The sequence below is a fragment of the Pangasianodon hypophthalmus genome, chromosome 8 (assembly GCF_027358585.1).
Source record: "Pangasianodon hypophthalmus isolate fPanHyp1 chromosome 8, fPanHyp1.pri, whole genome shotgun sequence".
Classification (NCBI taxonomy): domain Eukaryota; kingdom Metazoa; phylum Chordata; class Actinopteri; order Siluriformes; family Pangasiidae; genus Pangasianodon; species Pangasianodon hypophthalmus.
This window is the reverse complement of record NC_069717.1, coordinates 19,645,255-19,669,684: the sequence shown is the minus strand read 5'-3', so window position 1 is coordinate 19,669,684 and position 24,430 is coordinate 19,645,255. Positions and strand designations below refer to the sequence as shown.

The 24,430-nt window shown below is 38.2% G+C and overlaps 2 protein-coding genes across 5 annotated transcripts in view; both read right to left on the bottom strand.

The window, feature by feature from the left end:
* bpifcl (BPI fold containing family C, like) overlaps positions 1 to 20,599 on the bottom strand; it is a 27,797-nt gene extending 7,198 nt beyond the window's left edge. Inside the window, exons 1-9 of one of the 4 annotated variants that reach the window (XM_026925230.3) lie at positions 20,497 to 20,599; positions 15,331 to 19,118; positions 15,103 to 15,218; positions 9,060 to 9,187; positions 6,257 to 6,368; positions 5,142 to 5,270; positions 3,350 to 3,502; positions 2,447 to 2,510; positions 2,302 to 2,359 (exon numbers count right to left, since the gene is read on the bottom strand). In XM_026925230.3, the coding sequence (XP_026781031.2) occupies positions 2,302 to 2,359; positions 2,447 to 2,510; positions 3,350 to 3,502; positions 5,142 to 5,270; positions 6,257 to 6,368; positions 9,060 to 9,159 (616 nt within the window). In that variant the 5' untranslated portion in view covers positions 9,160 to 9,187; positions 15,103 to 15,218; positions 15,331 to 19,118; positions 20,497 to 20,599. Of the gene's footprint in view, positions 1 to 2,301; positions 2,360 to 2,446; positions 2,511 to 3,349; positions 3,503 to 5,141; positions 5,271 to 6,256; positions 6,369 to 9,059; positions 9,188 to 9,346; positions 9,444 to 13,260; positions 13,926 to 15,102; positions 15,219 to 15,330; positions 19,119 to 20,496 lie in introns of those variants that run through there. The other 3 variants (XM_026925229.3, XM_026925232.3, XM_026925231.3) reach the window with 3 other exon arrangements.
* Positions 19,192 to 24,430, bottom strand: LOC113533240 (vesicular inhibitory amino acid transporter). The gene is made up of 2 exons (XM_026925226.3): positions 23,764 to 24,430; positions 19,192 to 21,210 (listed from the first exon to the last, which is right to left on the bottom strand). Exons 1-2 carry the CDS (start codon positions 24,127 to 24,129, stop codon positions 20,023 to 20,025), a joined length of 1,554 nt encoding a protein of 517 aa, XP_026781027.1. The 5' UTR covers positions 24,130 to 24,430; the 3' UTR covers positions 19,192 to 20,022.

Below are 24,430 nucleotides of genomic sequence, written 5' to 3'. Positions count from 1 at the left end.
TGCAATCTTTTAGTGGCATCAATTCAGTGCTAGAAGTAGTTGCAAGGTAGTTGCAGTAGCATAGTGGCGTAGTTGTGGTGGCTCAGTGGTTAAGGCTTTGAGTCACAGTGAAGAAGGTCTTGTGTTCAAAACCCAGTACTGCCAAGCAGTTATGGTTGGGCAAGACCCATAACCTTCAACTCAGGTGTATCCTGCATCAGCCAAAAGAGCAAATGTGCTGGGTTATGTGTCATTTAATACAACATTAAGCTGTTACTGTAAACATATTTTATAATTGTTTACTGTAAATTTTATAGCACTTTACTGGCCACCAAAATTGCCAGTAAATTCCTGTAAAATTTACAGCAATTTATTACAGTATGTGCAAAATATCTTTTACTTGTCTATCTTGGTGAAACCTTAGTTGTTAAGGTTGTTGTTAAGAACATTGTTTGGAGCTGGCTAGAAAGACACTAACAGATCATTTTAATGACATATATGCTTGCATCATCCTTGGTGCATTTTGTGACTGAATTTCCTAAACTATATATTTTAGGGGTTTCATTCTAAAATATAATCATTAGAGAAAAATGTATGGGTAAGAGTTTAAACCTAAAAGCTAGTATGGCAGTCAGAATCTAATGAATTGCTTTCTATCACTTCAATCAAATTGAATGTAGCATTAAATGACCTACAATATTGTATATATTTCACCTAGATTAGGTGGGTTATGTTAAGCTATGGTTATGTTGAGCTTTGTGGGAAAATTTAAATATATACCACAAAGCTATTAAAAAAATAATTATTGATATAAAGTCAATAATATCAATTTGCATTATATTAAATAATTCAGTAAATTCGTTCAGTAGAATATTCAAGTGGTCATGAAAACAGCATACCACAATATATCTTATAACACATCTTATAAAAAATGCCCCTGGACCACAATACATCATAGACCAGGGCTTCCCAAACTAGGGGTCATGACCTCTTTACATGTTTATCTTGGTGTAACAGTTAAATGAATTCAGTGATAAAATGGACAAATTTCCATCCATCTACCTCTAAACAAACTAGCATCTCACAGATTGCTTTCATACTCTTCTAGACCATTATTGAGGAAAACTAATCATTTCTATTCTATTAAAGTTAGTGTTTGAATTTTAAAAACCTGTCATGTAGCCTTCAAACCTACCAATATGCCCGTCTTGTGTACTAGTCTTATGGATTTTCAAGATTAGTAAATACTTTTGAAAGTAAGTTCAGCTTTCAATTTGAGATGCAGCTCTTGACATGGCAGAAAGCACAATCATGAGGAAAGTATTAAATAGAAACAGAGCTTGTCAGTATGTCGGACATCAGTGTGCATGAAATCGCTAAACATTTTACAATTTGACTTGGAAACTAGATGGATGTTTTGGATGTTTTAATCCTCCAGATGTACATAGGCAGGAGAGTGTGTAAACAATGCTACTGCTTCTGCATGTACACGCAAAGCCATGCATCAAGTACAATCCTCTGCTTACTGTTTGGCTGTATTACACTACCCCGAACTGGATTATTTTCCTATATCGACAATACATCTGCTGCGTTTTATTCCTGGATATGATACATGACAGTAGAAGGAAATGCACCCTTTCAAACACACCTCCTGACTTTTTGTAAAGCTGTGTCAAGCAGTGTAAGCTCACTAGGAATATTGGAATATTTCTTTGGTTTTTTGTCATTTGCATTAACCGTATATTACTGACATAATAAAATGTTCAAATGTTTCATTAATTCTGAATTGTAAATCTGGAAAATTAAAAAAAAAAAAAAAAAACTTTTTCTGTAAGGGCTGAAATCAGTTTCTTTTTAGTTCACTTTAGGAATTAGTTTTCAGACTTTATGATTAATCCGAGCAGATGAACAGAAAACGTCCTCTGATTTTCTTTACTCCTGCCAGCTTATAAACTGTACCATACAGTCAAATGATAACTAACCCTGTTTCCAGAGTCTATCTTCCAAATGAATACAGTTACAGATTCAACAAACATGTATTTAATAACTACGGAGATAAACTGTCTGCTCGATTAGCCTAATTAAAACTATGATTAGTGTTAAAAGTGAATTCTGTAGGAAGACAGATACCTATAAAAAGAGGTGATGATTACTAGGTGATGATTACTGGTATATATACTGGACTGGGAAAAGAGAGCACTTTCAAGTACACTGTTTGGGAGCAGTGTGCGCTTGTACACCTTATTACATAAACATTACAAGGTAATATTATTATTAACTACACAGCTTTCAATGAATGTAAGCAATCAGACATAGAAATACCAGATGCAGCCAGATCTTTGTCGATATTTTCAATTCCTTCCTGAAATCCTGGACATATCTGGATGGAGAAAAGCATTATAACATCAGTGAGGCTTGGCTTCAGATACAAGGAATCATGACCTTAAACCAAATGTTTCCTACCTACCCTTTCTTGGATCATATTTTTAATGCGTCCACTGAACTTTTCTACAAATGGTTGGAAGAAGAAACTGGAAAATATTATAGGATGAGATTATTTATCCTATTATACTATTATATATGTATAGATAGGCTAAATAAAGGCTTAGATTAAGTAGATGAAGTAAATGCAATAAATGAATGTATAAATCTTGCATTATGCAGTGAGTACCATACACAAAAACAATTCCCTTAATTACTTGTATGGAAAACATACACTATGTAGCCAAAGGTTTGTGAATGCCTGACTGTCACACCCGTATGTGGTTCTTCCCCAAACTCTTGCCACAAAGGAACAATTTGGAAACACACAATTGTACATGATGTCTATGTATGCTGTAGCATCACAGTTTCCCGTCACTGGAACTAATGGGCCCAAACTTGTTCCAGCATGACAATACCCCTGTGCACAAAGCGAGCTCCATGAAGACATGGTTTGCCAAGGTTGGTGTGGAAGAACTCAAGTGGCCTGCACAGAGCCCTGACCTCAACCCCACTGAACACCTTTGGGATGAACTGGACCCCTGACTGCGCACCAGACCTTCTAGCATGACACCAATTCCTGACCTCGCAAATTTGAACTTGTGGCTGAATGGGCAAAGCTCCACAGCCACGCCTCAAAGTGTAGTGGAAAGCCTTCCCAGAAGAGTGGAGGCAAACAGCCAAGGGAACTAAATCTGGAATGGGATGTTCAACAAGCAGATATGGGTGTGATGGTCAGATGTCCACATACTTTTGGCCATAGAGTGTATAAGTATTCTAGAGAGAGTATCAGACATTTTAGTATTGTTGACATTTTATTGTGTACTTGACTATGTCCTGTACTTCCTATCAGGTATGAGACACTGAGTATAAATACATTTAGACTTACCTTGCACCACCATGGAAATGTACTTGAACACTTCCCACATCAGCAGAACACATGACACTTGAAATGGAAAGGTGCTCTTCAGTGCTCTGAAACTCCAGCAGTGTGTTGAAATTGATGGTGTATATAGCCAGATCGAACCAACCCGAATCATGACTGCATTAAAACACATATCAGTGTACTTTAGATGTACTACAGTATACTTTAAACTTCACACTGGCATTATAATACACAAATTTATGTACATAGTGCATTCAGGAAGTATTCAGTTTTTTTCCTCATTTTGTTAGATTACAGTCTCACTCTAAAATGTATGAAATTCATTTATTTTCTGATCAATATGCAAAAAAAAAATCCTCCAGAATAAAAAGTGTTAAGAGATTATTAGAAATATTACATTTACATAGATACTCAAGTCCTTAAACTGACTTTAATTTGGTGTAATATATACCACTGTAAATAACTAACTTTATTAATATAAATTACTTGAAGATTACTGAAAGACTGAGAAATTGACACCACTTTCAAGTACACTGTGTGTATTAAATTAAAATAATACACTTCCAATACCCAACAGTAGATGGTGCAATTTAGGTTTGTATGTTTTTTATCTTTCCTCAATTTTAGGCAACTTTTATCAAGTCAGCGCATTTCATTGTTATTGCCACCTCGCTTTCACCAGACCAACAGCAATTTTTATTTGATCTTGCATTTAAGATTGCCTTTTCAGCTTTGATAAGAAGCTGTGTGTGAGCTATCCTGGACCTTGATGGATCCAAAGGTTACAGATTTGTCAGGATAGATGGCTCATGTTCAAATTTGTTCCATATCTGTGGTGAAATGTTTGAAAACATAATGCCTCCTGGGCATGTTCTTTCCTTGAATTCTGTAGTTTTTGCCTACAGTTTGGGAATTGTTGACTGTGTGTGATAGGACTTCGATAAGAATAAAAGTGTCATTAAAATTCCAATGCAGAAATTTAAATTTAAATGCCCCCATCTGTGTTTTTATAGCAAATGCCAGTGAAGCACATGTTGTCTGCACTTTTTGTACATTTAAATATTTTCATTAATGTTTGTGGTCCAGCTGCACGATCATTAAATTTCACTTGATTTTTTGCGTTCCAACTCTGGGGCCCCCCACCGCTAGGCACCCAAATTCAACGAATTAAAAAAAAAGTGTACTAAATATAGAAATAATTCTAACTATAACAACATGTAATTAGCCTCAAGCTCTAACCAGAGGCTCTAAACTGTAGGTTTCTCTTATTTTATTAACATGTATGTCTGAGTTTTATTAAGTCACTTATTATATTGGGGACCACAATATTTGCACTATTTTATTTTATAATTTAGATGCGTAGTTATAGACATGTACATTCATGTTGTAATTAGACTTATTTTCACACTTGATTTATTCTAACTAGCCTTTATTCATGTGTTGGTGCAAAGTAGTTACACTGTTCCTACACTAGAGTAAAGGAAATTTAATACAAAGTGTTATCATTTAAAATGATAGTTTTGTCCAATGTCACTGGCTCAATTTAGCCGTCATAAGGTCATGTCATAAGGAAGAGGACATCTAACACATAAACCTCAAAGATTATACTGTCCACAGCCTTCTGACTGTCCACTACCATATTTTAAATAACTAGTTTAATTTTTAATTTTCTATATATTATGAACAAAAGGTATGTAGTGTAGTATAAAGTAACATGATAAAAATACAGGACCCCCCCCCCGCCAAAAAAAAAAAAAACACCACACACACACACTCACACACTCTCTCCACTTACATAATGCCAAACTGTGTGTTCCAGAGACCATTGATGGCGAGGGAGAGTCCGTTCACTTGCAGAGATACACCTGTTCCCTCTGAAAAGGCTACTGAGGGTTCTGGCAAATCACAGCGCACGACATGCATGCTGTGGAGTTAGAATAGCATAGCAAGAATAGCAAGTTAGAGTAGCAACACTTTAAGGCAGTAGTAATGAAGACAAATCTTTGTATATAACTTTTCCTTAGTTTGTTCAAACTAACATCAATTCAATTCAATTCAGTTTTATTTGTATAGTGCTTTTAACAGTGGCCATCATCACAAAGCAGCTTTACAGAAATAAATACATTCAAATTAAATTCAACCAAAATCAATTGTAAATATGTGAATTTATCGCTATCATCTGATCATATTTTGGTCACACTGAAAGACTTTAGGGGAAAATTCTGTTATAAAAAACAAAAACACCATATGACTGCATTTGTTGACACTGACGATTTAGAAAGTTCATTTTTTAACCCCGTAGCCTGCTTGTTCAGGCCGCTAGTGGTCTGACTACTGTGCAAAAAATAGCTTTCTATAAAGAAAATAGTGACATATCAACAAAAGCTGTGTGTCATCTTTCAAAGCAATAAATCGTCTATCCACCTATGAAATTTGAGCTTTCTCTGTCTATTTGTTGCAGAGCATTTAATAATTGAAGAGACATGTCGCCTCTGTACTTGTTTACAGACTGCTGGAACTGCCCATGTAACATGGCCATGTATCTGGGACATCACAAACCAAATACTTTTACCATCAAAAAAATCATGCTCCAACAATGCAACAATAAAATACAGCTGACGTGTAGAAACAACAGTTATATCGTAGTTTATTTGGCTTATTTATTAAAATTAAACATTTTTACACTAGGATCTATTTGGTACATGTCTGTCCATTCATTTATATGAGTAGTCTGAGTAGTAGATTGTTGTGTAGTGCTTGAATTTTGGGACAGTAAGGATGAGGAGGGTGAGGAATATCAACCCAAAGACAGTTTTAATCTACACAAATGCTTCAGAAATCATCTTCAGAAATCCAAATTGCTGTTTTGCTCTTGTAAATACAATATTCATCACTGGTTTAGGTACTTACTCATGCAGGACATAGTGAACCAAGCCCAAAAAAATATCGACACTCCCGCTGACATCTGGGAGAGTAATTTTACTCATTTCATTCTGAAGCCAGTCAGTCATCCAGTGAGATACTGCACACATAAAGAAAAAGTAAGTAACACAATATCGTACAGTCTAACACACACACACACACACACACACACACACACATTTACAATATCTGAACACAAGAGGGAGTTGTGGGGATTCTGGCTCTTCACGTTATCATAAGCAAGATGGCAGTGATGTCAAAAAACAATTCACAGCCCTGCAGCATTCACTGGACAATAAAAAAAGAGTGACTGCTGGAGGAACTGCTGTGTTTTTGCGTTCACAGAAACGTGGCTGGAAGCATCAGTACCCAACCAAGTCATAACGCCGGCAGGATTTACCATCTACTGTCAGGATAGAACTTCCAACTCTTGCAAACACAGAAGGAGCGAGGTACAGTGGGGTCCAAATATCTGCGACCACACTGAAAATCTGGGATTTTTTTTTTTTTTCATTTAAACTTGGAAATAAACAGAAGGTTTTAGAGTTTTGGAATATTTCAAACAAAGAAAGTAAATATTCAGTATCTTGAATATGTAATATTTAAGATTCTGCACTATGTCTAGGTCCCTATTTAAATGTGAGCAAATGTGTGATAGTGACCATGTTAACCACTTTGTACAAAAGGTGAGATTTTCCTCATGCCTAATCTCTTCTATTGAAGCATGTGTTCAGAAGACACTCCGATGGATTTGATCTAAAATGGATCATAAGGTTTTGCACAAACTTGTGAGGTCCATGCCAGCTTGAGTGCACACTGTCATTAAAGCAAAAAGGGTACATACTAACTACTAAGAAAATCTGAAATTCATATAAATATTTCAAAGACTCTTCTTTTCACTCAAGTTGTGGTCAATATTATAATTTGGTAATGAAAACTGTTTTATTAAGCTATAAAAGAAAGCAAAATAGACCCCACTTTAAAATGTTCTCCTTCTTTGCCATAGCATATTTTTGCCGAATGCAATTTAAGTTAATTCCAATTACTTGCTTTAAAACAAGATCTTGGCAGCCAGTGACTGTTCTTAAACCAGCCAAAAAAATGTCCCCAGCATACTTGCTTTTTATAGCAACAGCCTTGTTCCAAGACTAGCACCATATGGTGTAAAAAAAAAAAAAATTAAATAAATAAATAAATAAATAAATAAATAAATAAATAAGCAACCCCACTGGCACTGATTTTCCAAATGATGCAAAACTCTGAGAGGGCAGGGGCAAGTAGCACTGAGCATACCTTCTACATTTACCATTTATATTTAAATTTGTATAAAGGCAAATAAAACACTGTCGACACAGGTCAGATTTTCTTCATGACAACACTGTGTTTCACAGAGATAGCTATTTTGCAAAGTCCCAAGTGATTGGTATCTATATCAGTAATTCCAAGATGTGAAGCTGATTCTGGCATTGACGTGACAGTTTGGTACATTTGAAATGACATGAACAATGTAGAAGGACCAAAATTATGAATCTAATTAAAATGGGAGTCTTTTCTTCCCATATTCATTTTATTTAGATGTTCCTATCAGTGGCATTTAAAAATGTGCTCGACAAGATTTATTCATTAGTCATTTTGATACCTACTTCCTCCAAAGTTAATGATCTGAAACCAAGGCCAGTACAGATACACTGGAGGCATTCTATGGAAAGAGGAAATATAATTCCCTCAATTATTAATTGTTTGCCTTCTTACAGTGTGGGATACACACATGATTTTATTATTTATTTTTATTACACTCACAAATCTTTATTATTATCTTATTGTCTTGCTGCCATGTTTGTGTATGTACTGGAAGCTTCACTTACCAAGTCAAATTCCTTGTGTGCATGTGTGTGTGTGCACACTTGGCAATAAAGCTCTTTCTGATTCGAGTTCACCATCCAATTCACATGCAATTTCACAACAAGTCAAAAAAAAAACCTCATTAACAGCAAAATTGTGTCTAAATCATTCTAAAATCTTAGTGTAAAGCTGGGAAGGCTTTCCAATAGAGTTTGGAACGTGGCTGTAGGAATTTGCCCATTCAGCCACAAGAGCATTAGTGAGGTCAGGCACTGATGTTGGGCGAGGAGGCCTGGGGTGCAGTCGGCATTCCAGTTTGTCCCAAAGCTGTTCAGTGGGGTTGGAGTCAGGGCTCTGTACAGACCATTCGAGTTCTTCCAAACCAAACTTGCCAAACCATGTCTACATGGAGCTACACTGTCTACACTGTCATGCTGGAGCAAGTTTGGGACGATTAGTTCCACTGAAGGGAAATTGTAATGCTAGAGCATACAAAGACATCCTGTGAATTCAATCTATGAATGTGTTCCTATCACTAGTGAACTTTGGCCAGTCATGCAGTGTGAGCTGTAGTCAGTGGCATGCTTCCCCTTATCAGAGTGTAAGTCTGGCTTTAGTCTATAGTTTCACATTTTGCAGTTTTTTTTCTTCGTGCCCACCCGCTCAGACAGATATTTTGACTATATCCACCCATAATTGAAAAGAGCATGAGAACTTATGAAATATATTTGCTAATTAGCTATGTAGAATGTTTAAGCCTAAAGCTACACAATTTAAATACAGCTACAAGACAAAAACAACTTAAAATGCCATGAAAAAACATAAAAAATAATCCTCTTAATATGAAAGCTACAGAGAGTACAGATGCTAGATAAGGGGATATTCAAGGTCATTTTGTTTCTGTCTAGTTTCCAGCAAGCCACACTTGCTAATAGGTGAAATATCTTACCTTTTTGCAATCCCTTCTGTGACAGAACAGCTTGCAATGAAGAATAGTCTGCATGTGTCTGTGTTACAGCCATCAGGAGGAAAGTAGTAACCAACCACATCTTGGCCTTGACTACTGATTTGCTGGACCTGGTGCGTTAATAACAGAAAACAACAACAAAAAAATTGACATTTCCTACGAGGAAAGAAAACTGCCTTCTTCTCTAACACACAACCTACATAGGCATATAATTATAGAAACTTTTTTCCGGTTGTTAAGTTGCTATTACTTGAAAAACAGTTTGTTACCTACAAAACTGATCGAAGGTTGTTGCCTCCACAGGACTGTATGTTTTGTAAATGCTCAAAAACCTTGTCTCATAGTCATTTTAATACTTACTTCCTCTGTAGATAGTGATCTGAAACCAAAGCTAGCACCAAGACATTTGCTTAAAAAGTGCTTTTGCTGTAGGGTCCTAATACAGATATGTATTCATTTTTTTATTTAAAAACTCTGTGTAAAAAAAAAACTTTGTGTAATTGCAAGTGTTTCACTTTTTACTTTTTGTCACATAACACTGACTGATCTTTAATGTCTGTAAGAAATCTAATTATTAAGTTCAGGTTCCTCAGTTATGCTGTGTATGTGTATATGGGTATGTGTGCACAGCACACGGCTTTTATGTGGTCTGATATAGTAAAATAATTTTCTGGGGGTAAATTTGGTTTATAGAGTTAATAATCCCCCCTAATAAGCATGCAAGCAGATGGATATGGTAACAAGTCAGTACTCTCTAAGTGCTTGTGAGAAACAAACCATTAGAGGAAGCAAGCCCCAAAAGAGGAACAGATGCTCTTCTGGTTATCATATTATTATGATATGCTTATGAACAGGGTTTAAAGGGCATTAAGCATTTGGTGGAGTGGTAGGATGCGATGTCCCAGGGTGCCCCCTGCCTGTGTTACCTTCTGGCTCTCCTTTTTTAGTTAAGCTGTCATAGCTAGACCTGCCAGAGTCTCTGCTTGCACTCTGATCATGATATACCCTTTTAAACCACTGTATGATTAGAGCATACCTAATAATCTCTTCTCTCTCTTTATCTCTCTCTCTCTCTCTCAAGCTGTACATGTTCTCCTGCTGCCTGACATAATGCCAGTGGCAGATCCTGATACTACTTCTGCTGTTGCTCTTCTCACACTCCAGACCTGCCTGATTCATCCTATCACTTTACTTCTACTCTGTTCCTCCTGCTTCTTCATCTGTGCACACCTGGAATTCACCTTTTGCTGTAGATGGTCCCACATCAACACCGTAAAGAGTTGCACTCCCTAAACACCCTGTGCTTCAGTTGGTAATCCCAACTGGATATTGTAGATTTCTTCCTTCTAAAAACTGCTGCTGTGATCATAAAGACTGTTCTGTGCTCATTCCAGGACTTTTCTTCACAATATCTTCATACCCTCAGTGCACTTAGTACTGTTTATAACTCATAACCCAAATTTCTGAAAAGCTGCTTTGTGACAATGTGTATTGTTAAAATAAAATCAAATGAAAAATAAACTGAACTGAATTTAGATCGTAAAGGTGAAGGATCTGTGAGAAAGGCCAGTGACCAATGTTAAACAAGTAGATTTGTTATAATAATAATGTTTTAATGCCTAAGAAACTACCAAAATGACCTAGGAATATATCTACACACTCAAAAAGCATTCAAGGAACTATGACTATCCATATTGGAAACACCCATGTCCTACTGTTACCCCAATCCTACCTAAATGCCAGTTTACATGTTTTTGAGGGCACTTTAAAGGTTTTAGTGCATGATTTAATGTGTTGGACATATGAAGGATGTTAAAGATGAGATATGCATGATGCTTGAAGTTAAATACTGTATATTAATATTGGAGAAAGTTACTCAAAATCAAGATTTTAACGCCATTTACACCAATGATCCACTGTGGTAACCCCTAACTGGAGCAGCAAAAAGAGGAACAAACATCATCATCAATGGTTCCCACTGCCCTGTTTCTGGCTCATGCATTTCTTCAGAAATGTTTCTTAGATGTATAAATTTAAACAAATAAGGAAGTGAGAGTAGTCTCACTAGCACAAAAGTAGAAGGGAGACTTAAACCCTTGAACTTCTATTTCAGCCCACTTAATGGTCATAAAAGTACAGAGAGCTGTAATTAATTATAATATTATCACAAGGAAGTCTTGCACAAGGAAGAATCTTGTGGTCTTTATTCCCCAGTGGGCAGTCATGTCATGTCTAGTCATGAAGATGCTCCTGAAGAGAAGGTCAGTCACTTGGACAGCAATGGATTTACTCTTGGGGCTTATCTAGTTTGGTCATAGTCATTCATCCATTGTCTATGTCGTGCCACAAATATCAGTATGCAGTGTTTGCAGCAAGACTCTTCCTGAGCTGGAATCCTGAAATCGTGTTTGAGAGAGATCATAAACAATCTCTGGTATCACACATGAAACATACTACAGTATATGAATTCAAATTTTATAGACAGGAGTATTAAAAAATTAATGAAAATCAGCCAACTAATTTCAGAGTTACACAGCATAGATAGGATTTTGTTTAATTTTACATACGAAGGGCTGCTACTGTATCACCAGGAGATTGCAAGTTCGATGATGCCAATGCCATATGTGACCTGGAATCCAAGCGAGCATAGCTGGCTATGCTTTTTGGGTGTGATGGATGGCATTTATCTCTCCTGTGGCAATTAGGTCATTAGCCAAATGTAGATGTCTGTGAGCTCATGTAAGTATACAGTATAGGGCAGTTAGCACTATCCTCCAAGTGAGTTCAGTTGTAACATTGCACAAGCTGCAGTTCAAAAAGATGTAAAAGTTGGTTTTGTGTGTCTCAGAGGAAGCATGTGGTAGCTCTCACCTTCCCTAGTTCTAGCTGTTGTGTGATGCACTGTAAAAAAAAAATTACTCTAGATTTTACAGAAATTTACTGGTAACCTGGGATGCCAATGAAGTACTGTACAATTTACAGTAAACACCTGTAAAACATATTACAGTAAAGTACTGTCATATCATACATAGTATAAAATAACACATAACACAGTACATTTGCTCATCTGCTGCATGATGTATGATGCATGATACTGAGCTGAAGGGTCTTGCTCAAGGACCCAATCAAGGCAGGTTAGTGGTGATAGGGTTTGAACACACAACTTTCTTATCTGTGACTCAAAATAAGTTGCCAGTAAATTACTGTAAAATGTACAGCAAATTTTTATAGTGTGAGTGAATTATGGCAGGAAATTGGTACTATTACACTAGAGACATCTTTAACTCTCTTCTTTTTGGACCACATGTATACGAGCAGCTTTGCAGCTTATTGTGACTACAGTCAAGCTACAGGAAACCTGTTCTCCAAAGCTGACATTAATCTCATATCATATCTCATCTCTTCTCTACCTCGGCTATTGTACTTTTTTATACTGTGAGCAGATTTTCTGGTTAAACAGTACATCTGATGGCTTCGAATTACCCTTCCCTCTCAGCATTACTAGCACTATCACTCACTGCATTGTTTGCTACATTATTTTTACAGACTTGCATTATGTTCAGTAAGTAGGACTCACATCTTGTTTTTCCCAGAGGGTCAGGTTCTCCCTTCATGTTATTCTTTTATTTAGGTTAACCCTGCCTTGCCTGTCTGCCTGCAAAGACCATTTTGGATATGTAGCCAAGTACACCTTTCTCATACAATTAATGTCACAATTTGATTAATGTTGGATAATGTTGGATAGCTATACATGCCATAGCAAAACGAACATAAGATACAGTTTGTAAGCAGGTTGTAATCATGCACCTGAGCTGTCACACTGTCAAAACATTTTGAAAGTTTTAAAATGTTTCAGTGGCCTAATAAATAAAGACAAATAAAACAAGAGTCACTGAGTTCAGTTCATAACTCACTAATAGGCGATTACTTCTCCATCATTTCCATAACAAATAGGCAAATGTGAACTTTCCTGTCTATGTTACTGGGTGGACTGCTACATGTAACACATCCTTATCCTGAGGGTGACAACCAACCAAGCGGAAAGTTATGCCAAATGGCATGGTCATGACCTCCACACTTAAAGAAATGGATCAAACAGAACATTCACATTATATACCACTTTGTCCATTTTTTAATGATTACCTTTACGTTACTTTGAGATATGAAAAACAGAAAAACTCACCTCATATGAAATATCCCACAGCCATAGAGAAGGCATGCAAATAGATGTCAATAGCATTAATGCAGGGATGCATGGTGTATTGGCCAAAACAATTACATGCAGTCTTGCTGGTACTACATGTCTTTAAATAGGTTGTAATTCTGTTAACAAGAATGTAGAATAATATTTCACCAAACCATTTCAGGAATGAGGAAACAACAGTAACTTTGAATGGTTTGGGGAAGAAAACTGACAATGAGCCGAGCAAAGTGCACTGACTGACTCCTGAAAACAGCCAGTGCTGAATTCCCACTCCCTGGCAGAATTCCACTCTCCTCATGTAAACACACACACACACGCTGCTGTGTAATACTGTCTATATTTGTGATTTCTGCTGTTCTTTCACAGGTAATTTTTTCGATCGCTTTGATAACCCATGATTTTCAAAACATTGTTAGGAGAAATTATTCACTCATTATTTTAATCTCTTCAGAAAGTTTTTTCAACATTGATTAACCTATTTTTGCACTGCAAGAAGTAAGCCATTATCAATGTTATATTAATGGCCTTAATGCTTTACAAAAGATGTTTTCCGAGTATTTACACAGTTAGGAATAAGACAAAAGTTACATAAAGAATTATGGCAAAGAGATTAGATTTAACAAAGTATGAATGTGGGAAATGTAATTAGGGACTTTGTCAAAGGAGTTAGGATTTTTTTTCAGCATTGCTATCACTACTGTCAAATAAACACACCAATCTTTATTTCTATAATAAAAACTAATAGGCATTTGAAATATAGTATGATGACAGGTCTTTGTCTCTAACTCCTACATAAGGGATTTTCTAATATTTTTTCTAGGATTTTATCAGGATTCTCAATACTGCCAAAAGTAAACTCCCACCCTTATCTGTGCAGTATTTTTTCAGAGACATTTGACACTTATCCTAGTGACAGGTCCTGATCAAAAACCCACCACTCTGCCTCTAACTTTAAGGATTTTATCAGCAGTCTAGGCTTACACCCAAGCAGGCACATATATTACATACCATCAAAAGAAATTACCCCCCTGCGCATCCACAAAAATACATTATTCATATATACTGATCTGTATAACTATCATGTACTGGAGCAAATGCAGGTAAGGCACTTTAATGAAAAAACCCAAAATCCAAATCAGCAATCAAGATCAAAATCAGAAAGCAGGCAGGTCGATAGATCAGCAGACTAGGCTAGGCAAAAATCAGAAACAATAAAAAGGCTGAGTCAAAAAACAGGGAAAACAACAATAAACTAAGGCGTGATAACGTCAGGTGTATGAGGACAAAGCTGAGCATATCCTTCGCAACCTGAATGTGACTGAGAGTCTCTATATAAAGTGTCCTCTGTGTGTGTGTGTGTGTGTGTGTGTGTGTGTGTGTGTGTGTTTAATTGTGTGCTCAATCAGAAGCTGGGTGACTATGAACGAGAGAGCATGTGAGTGATCTGGTGTGTGTAGCCTGAAGCGGCCAGGCTACAGTGTTGTCTGCTGGGAGTTCTTGATTTGTCCTTGATTTGCTGTGATATGACAATAATGTCTATCATCTTACTCATTAGGAATGTGTGTTCTCACACAAAAATTGCATTATATGTGTAGCAGTGTAGACTTGCAAATGGAATTGTTGGCATATTAATGTGACATGAAGCAGGGAAACACCCTATACCAATTTGTAATGTAGTTTATTGTCAAGCTTTTTCCATTATCCTAGATTAACATATTATTTTAACTATTTTTTAAAATTGAATATTATGTATGTAGTTATCCCAGGTAGTACATTTTAGGCACACTAACTACTTATTACTAATTATCGGCAAGATCTTACCTCACTTTTAAGCTGCCTGTTTGGAACAGTACAATAAATGCCAGATAGAGGTTGAATGGCCCTTGTCTTTGCTACCAGCACATACTTATTTTTGCCATTCCAGCCTTATGTTACACCTAAGAGAGTGTCACAGAATGGCAAATGAATGAAACAATTTCCAAAAACAAGATCTTTAACATGGAGAATATTCATTTCTAAATAAATGTTATTTACAAAAAAATCACATACATTTATCAGAATCTACAGAAGATTCTTATGGTATGGTGGTATCCAGTGCAGTTGCTGCTTTACCAGGCCACTGGTAGGAGGCTGATGAGACAGAGGATTCTGAGAACATTGTTATTTTTGCTGCTGTAGTGGATGGCATTGGGGATCCTGGGGAGCCATCTGGGGTTGCTGATCTAGACACAGTCCCCAACACTGACTTCAGCGACTTCCCTTTACCTTAAAAAAAAAGAAACAGTAAATTCAAGTTTGTGATTGTTTATTATTGTTGTGTTGCTGTTATGTTGGCTTGGCCAACATAGTTTGCTTCATAATCTTTGTATTAGAGGCCAAGCACCGAAGGTGCACTGCTTGAGTGGAACGCCACAAAAACGCAATTGGCTTCCTCAGCTCCACAGATCACCTTAGTTTTTTATTCATTTGAATGTGAATCTGTTGACCAGGGTTCAATTCCCGTCTAGGGTCGTCAACCCTTAAGGCAAGAGCCAGTAAAATGGACCCAGCAGAGCAGAACTCCCCAGAGACCACTGTCCTCGATTGGCTTCACATTGCATTGACCAATCAAGAGGCCACAATGGGAAGACACGTGACAGCACTGGCCAAGCAAGGACTCTGGCATACCGGCAACTTCATAGACTTGTCCATCTCCAAATCCCCCTGATCAACCTTGAGCTGCTCTTAACAGTTACTGCCCTGGATGGAAGACCCCTGGTCAATGGTAGTGTCCACCACTTCACCACTCCTGTATGCCTGTCCATCAATAACCACCAAAAGAAGTTGCAGTTCCACCTTATTTATTCTCCTGAGTTTCCTATTGTCCTGGGCCTCCTGTGGCTAAGCTGCTATAACCCTCACATAGAGTGGTCCACTGGGTTATTGCTTGAGTAGGATCCCCACTCATGTCTCCGTAGCTTTTGAGCTACTGCAAGGAGCCACAGTGTATACAAAAATGGACCTCAGTAACTCCAACCACCTGGTCCACATCAAGGATGGAGATGAGTGGAAGACTGCATTCAACACCCCAGCAGGCCACTGTGAGTAGCTGGTCATGCTGTTCAGCCTGACAAATTCCCTGTCGGTCTTATAGGCACTCATCAATGACATCCTGTGTGACATGCTTGGATGACATCCTCATATTTTCCAACACCTCCTGAGGAACCACTTGTATGTATAGCCAGAGAAGTGTGAGTTCCATGCCACAGAGGTCTCCCTCTTGGGGTTTATTGTCTCTAAACACAGTCTCCAAATGGACCCCAAGAAGACTAAGGCAGTCAGAGGCTGCACTACTCCCTCTTCTGTGAAAGAAGTTCAGCACTTTCTGGGCTTTGCAAATTTAGTTTATCCACAGTTTCATCTCTGTAGTGGCTCCTCTCATAGCCCTGACTAATAAATCTTCCTCCAGGTTCATCTGGACCTCCAAAGCAGAGGAGGGCTTCTCCAAGCTCAAGAGGCGCTTCATTTCAGCTCCAGTCATTGTCATGCCTGACTCTGCCCTCCCCTTCACAGTGGAGGTGGACGCTTCAGAGGTGGGTGTTGGAGGGATGCTATCTCAGCGGTTGGTCTCACTGACACCATTCACTTTGTGGACTGAGCACAAGGATCTCGAATATATCTAGCAGGCCAAGAGATTAAACCCCCATCAGGCCAGGTGGGTTCTGTTCTTCAACAGATTCCAGTTTACCCTCTTCTACCATCCTGGTTACAAGAACCTCAAGCTGGACCCCTTTCCAGACTATTTCAACCACCAGAGCTAACCTGAGACCCCAAACCCATTGTCCCTAGTTCCATCACTGAAGCCCCAGTTCGCTGGGGAATTGAGATGTTCATCCAGGCAGCAAAAGCTAGCGCCAGGAGGTCCTCCCAATTGACTTTTTGTCCCTGCCTCTGTACACACCCAGGTACTGCAAAGGGGGCATGGTTCTCACCTCACTGGTCATCCAGGTGCTACGCTGACCCTAGACTTCATCAAGAGGTGCTTTTGGTGGCCCAGCATGGAAGCAGATACACAGAGTTTTGTGGCTGCTTGTACCACTATTCATCCCCAATAGACCATGGTCCCACATATCAATAGACTTCATAACAGGACTACACACCATTCAAAGTTATTCTGTCATTCTTGTGGTAATTGATAGATTATCCAAAGCATGCCATTTGATCCCTTTACCTAAACTCCCCTCTGCTCAAGTCACTGCTGAACTAATGTGTATGTATGTTTTCCAAGTCTATGGTCTCCCACAAGTCCCAGTGTCTGATCAGGGGCCACTGTTTACCTATCAGTTCTGGCAGGTGTTCTGGCAGCTGATCAGGGTGTCGGCCTACCTCTCCACTGGTTTCCATCCCAAGTTCAATGGCCAAAAAGAGAGGTTGAACCGGACCTGGAGACAACTCTTTGCTGCCAGGCATTTACTAACTCAAGCTCCTGGAGCACCTACCTCCTGTGGGCAAAGTACATGCACAAAACTCTATGCTGCTCTTCTACTGGGACGCCCCCTAGAGCCAGGAGGTCCTCCCAATTGACTTTTTGTCCCTGCCTCCATACGCACCCAGGTTCGGGTCAGAGTTTGGGTACCAGCCCTTGCTGTTCCTGGAGCAGGAGCCCGAGGTTGGAGTCCCTTCTCTGGGAGACATTGTGCCTTTGTGTTTTCTGTTTTTTTTTTTTCTCATTTGCCTGTTAACCTTTGTTATTGTTTTCACCTGCTCCTGATTTGTTGTTCAAATCTGTTTTATTGTTGGTCTGTCTTTGTATCTCTGTTTGCTTTTTTGGTGATTCTTTCTGAAGTAAAGATTTTTTTCTGTTTTATTCCCCCATCTCTGTCTCCAGGAGTTTCTCTGCAATTGAGTCCTGCCTAGCCTGTTGAGCAGTGGTTAAGTTGTTGGGTCATCACCACCACGGCCAGGGTTTTATCCTTGTCCAAGATCACCAACCCTTAAAACAAGAAATTTAATAGAAAGTTATAGCCCATGTGTACATAAAACTATTATGAGATAATAAACTTACTAGCACGAAATGTTCTACTTACCAAGTTGCTGTCAAACTTCACAGAAAATGAAATTCAAATGAAATGAAGATACACCAAGAGTGTGATTTCTTATGCTGATTAGATTGGCTAATATAATGATTGCTAGAGCTGTTACAGAGCTTCACTCGCATATATGCCACAAGATAACAATTGTAACTTTCTATAAATAAATTCACAGTACAGGTTGGCAGCAAACCTACTAGAAACTTGCTCTTGCTGTGTTAAGTTAAACCAAACCAAACCAAACTAAGCTAAACACAGCAAGTAGGGCTAAACTGATATTTTTAGAAAGCATTTGGATCTGTTTCTGCTGCGAGCTGCAATAGTATAATTTTTTTTTTATATGACTAAGCTGTGATTAAAGGTGGTGAGGATGTGTCACCAGTATCCCATGTGTCCTCAGCCTAAGTTAAGTCCATACATATTTTAGGCCTGCATGGATTGAAATACATGTTACACATGTATGTAATATAACAAACAGACAAGATGATAATAATAATAATAATAATAATAATAATAATAATAATAATAATAATCTGCTATGGATTGGTGTTCCAGCCACAGTGTATTCCTGCCTCGCTGACAGTGTTCCTGGAATAGGCTCCAGATCCAGAATGACCCTAAACAAGATAAAAAGATCTTACTGAAGATAAGCAAATAATAATAATAATAATTATTATTATTATTATTATTATTGTTATTATTATTATTATTGTCGTTGTTGTTGTTGTTAATAAGAAGAAGAAGGAGCTGCTTCATCATCATATAGGCCTATTTCAGAGAGAGAGACAGAGAGAGAGAGAGATCAATGTGTATTAGTTACACAAGGCCAAGTGATCACTGATTAAACAAATATTCAATTTATTGATTTCAGGGATATCTTCAGGGTGTACACTCTCTTTATTCTTGTACACATTCTGAATGCACAACAAGGCCATCCTAAGTTTGGGTTACATTAAACACACAACTCTGTCACTTTTCCACAGCCCAACCTGCACTGCAGTTTCAATCATGAACACACACACACTGAATATGAAACAATATAACTAAACATATAAAAATGGGGAGAAAAATAAAATATGATCTACTAGAAAAATTTACTGAGAGTTTCTGACACTAAATATTTGGTTAACTCTGCTCATTTGTTGCTTGGATTCCTCTCCGCTCTAAATAAAATCTCAGAGATCCATGTCATTTGTCATTCTCATTCTACTCATGTACATTTACTTCAGAAAAATCTGAACACATTTGATAAAAATAACCAGTAACTGGTGTTTTAAAAAGTCACTATCTATGGCCTGATGGTCTTTGATTTTTAATGCTGTATTCAGGTTCTCTAAACCTGAATATGGGTTTTACTAATTTCTATCATCACTAATACTACTTTCCTAATGCTCAATGTTGATTTTTATTTCCCCTGGAAATGATTGTACACAAGGCATTTATGCAGGATCTGCACTCATCACAACATTTCTTGGCTTAGTTATTTATTGCTAAGGAGTTATTAATGAAACAACAAGTAGACAATCAAACTATCACAACAATCTTTAACAAGAAATAAATATTTAGTTTAATTGTTTTGTACATAGACTGATTTTAATTAAACACATCCCTAACATGGTCATATCTGCAATCAAGGAGCATTGCATTAGCATTTGAGAAAATCTATAGTATCTTAATCTGGGGTGTTATACTTAAAGGCTTCAATGAGCCCTTCAGTGGAGTAAATAAACCCTGAGATGCTGCATATACTTCCTATTATACAGATGGAGATATCAAAAAAGACCTCGTGCCACAGAAGCTTGCGCCAGAGAAGCTTCAGGTGGAATAAGCAGGGCAACAGGAAGCACAGTCCAGCACCAGTGAGACTTCCAGTAAGGCCCATGAGCAGAGCAAAGTGCGGGACAAAGATCGCCATGAGAAGGGTGAAAACAACAAGCCCAATTCTCATTGCAAGACCCCAGGACTTAAGCCTCCCATCTGTGCCATAACAGTTTGGGAATGGGGTCCCATCTCCATCTTGAAAGAGGGACTTCTCTAAGATGTCTACAGCAGCGAAGAAGGGCAAGGGGTAGGAGAGCAATGCCTTAGCCACCAAAAAGATATTCACCCACATCCGTATGCCAGGCGGCAGGTTATCTGTGATCACCTCTTTTGTGTCGTCGGCCCATGTGAGGTAGGCTACAAGGGCAAACAGGCCCTTGAGGATGCATGCAGCGATGTGTGTCCACTCCAACATGCAATGGAACTCAGCAGGCTTCTGCATGTTGCCCTCAAGTGAGGGCAGAAAAATCTGTGATGTGTAGCTAAAAACAACAATGCCAATAGAAATGGGGAACTTCTTGACATCAATGTAGAACTTGACCTTGTCCCACGCCCAGTCCTGCACGTGTGACAGGCAGTAGGCAATCACCATCACATTTATGATGAAGTGTGCAATTGTACACAGCAGGCTTAACTTGGAAACAGCCTTCAGGTTGCGCAGGAAGGCGCACGGCATGAGCACTGCCGCGGCAATCACTGACCATGCCTTCTGTGACATGGGCAAGCCCGGAAAGCTGTTATACATCAGGTTGCCACTGACGACCATATAAAGGATGCATGTCATCACCAGCTCAATGATTTGCGCCACATTCACAAAATGGCCACCGAGCACAGGGAAGCGTGGCGCACAGCAAGCATTCGCGATGTCCACATATGAGTCACGCACGCGTACACGCTCTCCTTCCTCGTTCTCCTCGTAGAGGCACGCAATGAGGATCTTGCCTGTGTAGCAGCACACCACAGCGGAGAAGATGATGAGAAAGAGGCCCAGGTAGCCACCGTGCAGGACGGCATAGGGGAGGCCCAAGACAAACATACCCTGCAGTGTAAAAAAATAATTATAATTACTTAAAGACATGACTCATAATTTCAAGACAGCACAAATGTTTGACTGAAGAGGTAAAATTTCAATGGGAGACATCAAACACTAGTGTATGATTGAACATTACACTTTTCATGTACCCAGGCTTTTGGTAACCACAATTTATGTTGATTCATGTAATGTTGGTTATTTATTTGTTTGTTTGTTTGTTTGCTTGCTTGCTTGCTTGTTTCTATCTTTTTATATATATTTATTCTGTTTAGAAATGTTGTTCCGGGAGCTCTGTGCTCACCTTTTTAGCTCTATTAGTATGGCACCTAGTGGTTAAAAATGGGAAGAGGAATTGACTCACTGGGGCAGGAATCACACTTTTCAGGAGGAGGAGCAGCAGATAAGGTGGTTTAATGACAGGGTTACCAAGGTCATAGTTTTATGCCAAACTGGGTTAGTTTAAAAATACGTTCGCAAACAAAAGCAAAGTATAAGTGCATACAGTGTGTCTATGATGTGCAGAACCATTTCTATTGTAAGATATATTGCAAAGATTGGGAGAGGAAAATGGGCTTATAAGAGTAGATCTGTCCTTACATCAGAAATGTGTGTGCACTATGGTGACTTTGTTTCCCACGTAAAGGCTGAGAATAAGACGATCGCCTGAATTTTTGGGCTGGTTTCAGGTCTTTTGTGTGGTTTCTGAGATGTAGCTGGGTTGGACATTTTTCAGAAACCTGGTATCCCTGGTTAACATAAGCTCTTCTGTGTGTGCCTTGCACAATGCAACAGGAAACACCTGCTTTATCCAACCCAGCTGGACAAAGCCATGTTTAAAACCACTCAAAACCAGCTGCTAGACTGTTGACTCTCAACTGCCTTTCACGGCGTTACTCTAAAAATTCACTACATAGCCTAGTAACCTATAGCATAAGTCAAGAATGATAGCCTCTCTACTTATTTTTGTTTGAGGCTATGTCATAATTAAAAGCTAAGGGTCACGAGACACTGTTGACTGGAACACAGAGCCAGTTCTTCTCACGAGCCAATGTCATAGACTGTTTGAATCAGAGCCCAGAGTATTTCTTTGGCTGAGTAAAAAAAAAAAATCAAACACAAATCACAGGATAACAAAGTGGGTGAATGTTAAGCTAGTCGTCAAGTGAAATTTGTATAGAGCAGTTTTCACACTGTGATGTTTCCTCATAGTGTGGAGTGGAGCACATTGTGATATTAGCATGACTTTTTTATTCAGTCGCAGTTAGTGAGGTTTAATAAACCCTGCATAAATGTTACCTACACTTATTTAAAGTAGCCTTGTGTAAGAGCGTAATGGTGATGTTCAGCGTCACAGATGTCCACCAATTTTTGTGTTTTTTAAAAGTTTTGTTTGTTTGTTTGTTTGTTTGTTTGTTTGTTTGTTTTATTAAAGCTGTGATTTATCTAGTTGTAGGATAAAAGGTATGTAGCTTAAAAAACAAACAAAGTTTCATTTGTTGTTTTTTTCATTGCTTCTAATCAAATAAATAAATAAAAACATCTAATAAATAGATAAATATATAAATAAATAAATAAATAAATAAATAGGCTAAACAAACAAACAAATCAATAGGTCAAACAAACAAACAAATCAATAGATCAAACAAACAAACAAACAAATAAACAGATAGATAGATAGATAGATAGATAGATAGATAGATAGATAGATAGATAGATAGATAGATAGATAGGCTAAACAAACAAACAAATCATTAGGCCAAATAGCTAAATAAATAAATAACTTAACAAACAGATAGATAGATAGATAGATAGGATAAACAAACAAACAAACAAAAAATCAATAGGCCAAACAGATAAATAACTAAATAGGCTAAACAAACAAACAGAAAGATAGATAGATAGATAGATAGATAGATAGATAGATAGATAGATGGATAAATTTCTTAAAAGATACTTTAAAGGTGATTTGCATGGCTTGCCAGTTTTAAAACATTTATTTGGTCTTTTACTGTTTAATTAATTTTCTTTTAGTTTCTTATTGCCCAGTAGAAGGTCTAGGGTGCGACCTGGAGGAGGAGTGAAATGGTGCCATCGCCAGCAGATTGCCCCAAGCGACACTGAGGAAAATCGGATCTGATAGAACGAGGTCTTACCGGGAGTGAGGCTGTATTACCATAAACACAAGTGTTTTCCCCCTTTTCAGTAATTCCCTCAATGCATTTGATACCATCTTAGTTTACATTATTTGATTTTCAATAAAAGAAATGTAAAAACTAGTTTTACTGCAGCTTGTGTGAATTATTTTATTCAAACTATTAATAATAATAGCTAATAGTATTTTTATTATAAACTATTAGCATTAACTATTAATATAAAAATCTACTGAGTATTTTGGATAAGGCATTTTGTCTGGAATGACTGATCAGATTTTCTAAGCTAAGCTGAGTTTAGTTGACTGAAACACAAAATGCTTGAATGGAATTATTGATGGGAATTTTTTTATTGTTCTTATTATTTTGAAATACTTGAGGAAAAGCTTGTGGAGCAGCTGCTGTGCACCTGAATCGCATTGGTGACGTTCCAGCCCGCATCCCATGCTGTGATTTTCGCTTTGTCCTGCGCTCCGTGCGCCTCGCTGTTTCTCCGGGATCCTGACGGGCTGGTGTCGTGTCTTTGGTAATGACTGTCTTCCGCCACCATTCCATCTCTTTCCCCGCTCGTCCTGACTTCGTCCATTCTCATGCCATGTCTGTAATCGTAATCCAGGCCATCACGATCAGCGAAAGGCAGAGCTTCCTCATCAGTGGCCGCCTGGAAGCCGAGGCGCGCAAACACCCGGCTCACCTTCACCTCGGATTTCTGAGACGCGCTGCTCATTATACTCATCACTTTACTGGAAATCTTGTGCTGTATGAGATGAGCCATGATTATTAAACTGTCTGATCGGATGTTGAAGAATTAATGAAATGATCACTTTTTTTTGTGCGTAAACGAGGCAGATCATCGAACACGAATCATTCCTGTTGCATATTCCCTTGAATGTCTTTTCTCTTCAAATAATCCGTGCTGGTCTTTTCTTTCTGAAATACATCCAAGAATAAATTGAGTAATCCAATACAAAAAGATTCCTACTTCACTAGTTTTCTTTTTCCATCTAGTGCAGTAGCAGACGCGCACCAACTCATCAGTGTGCCAAATGCCAGTTGCGCACGAGTGTGTGTGTGTG

Bases quoted from the DNA above. Each gene is read 5' to 3' on its own strand.
- LOC113533240 (XM_026925226.3), bottom strand. From the start codon at position 24,129: ATGGCTCATCTCATACAGCACAAGATTTCCAGTAAAGTGATGAGTATA. The intron at 21,211-23,763 runs GTGCACAGCAGC...TTTACACTGCAG, and splicing joins ACGTCACCAATGCGATTCAG to GGTATGTTTGTCTTGGGCCT.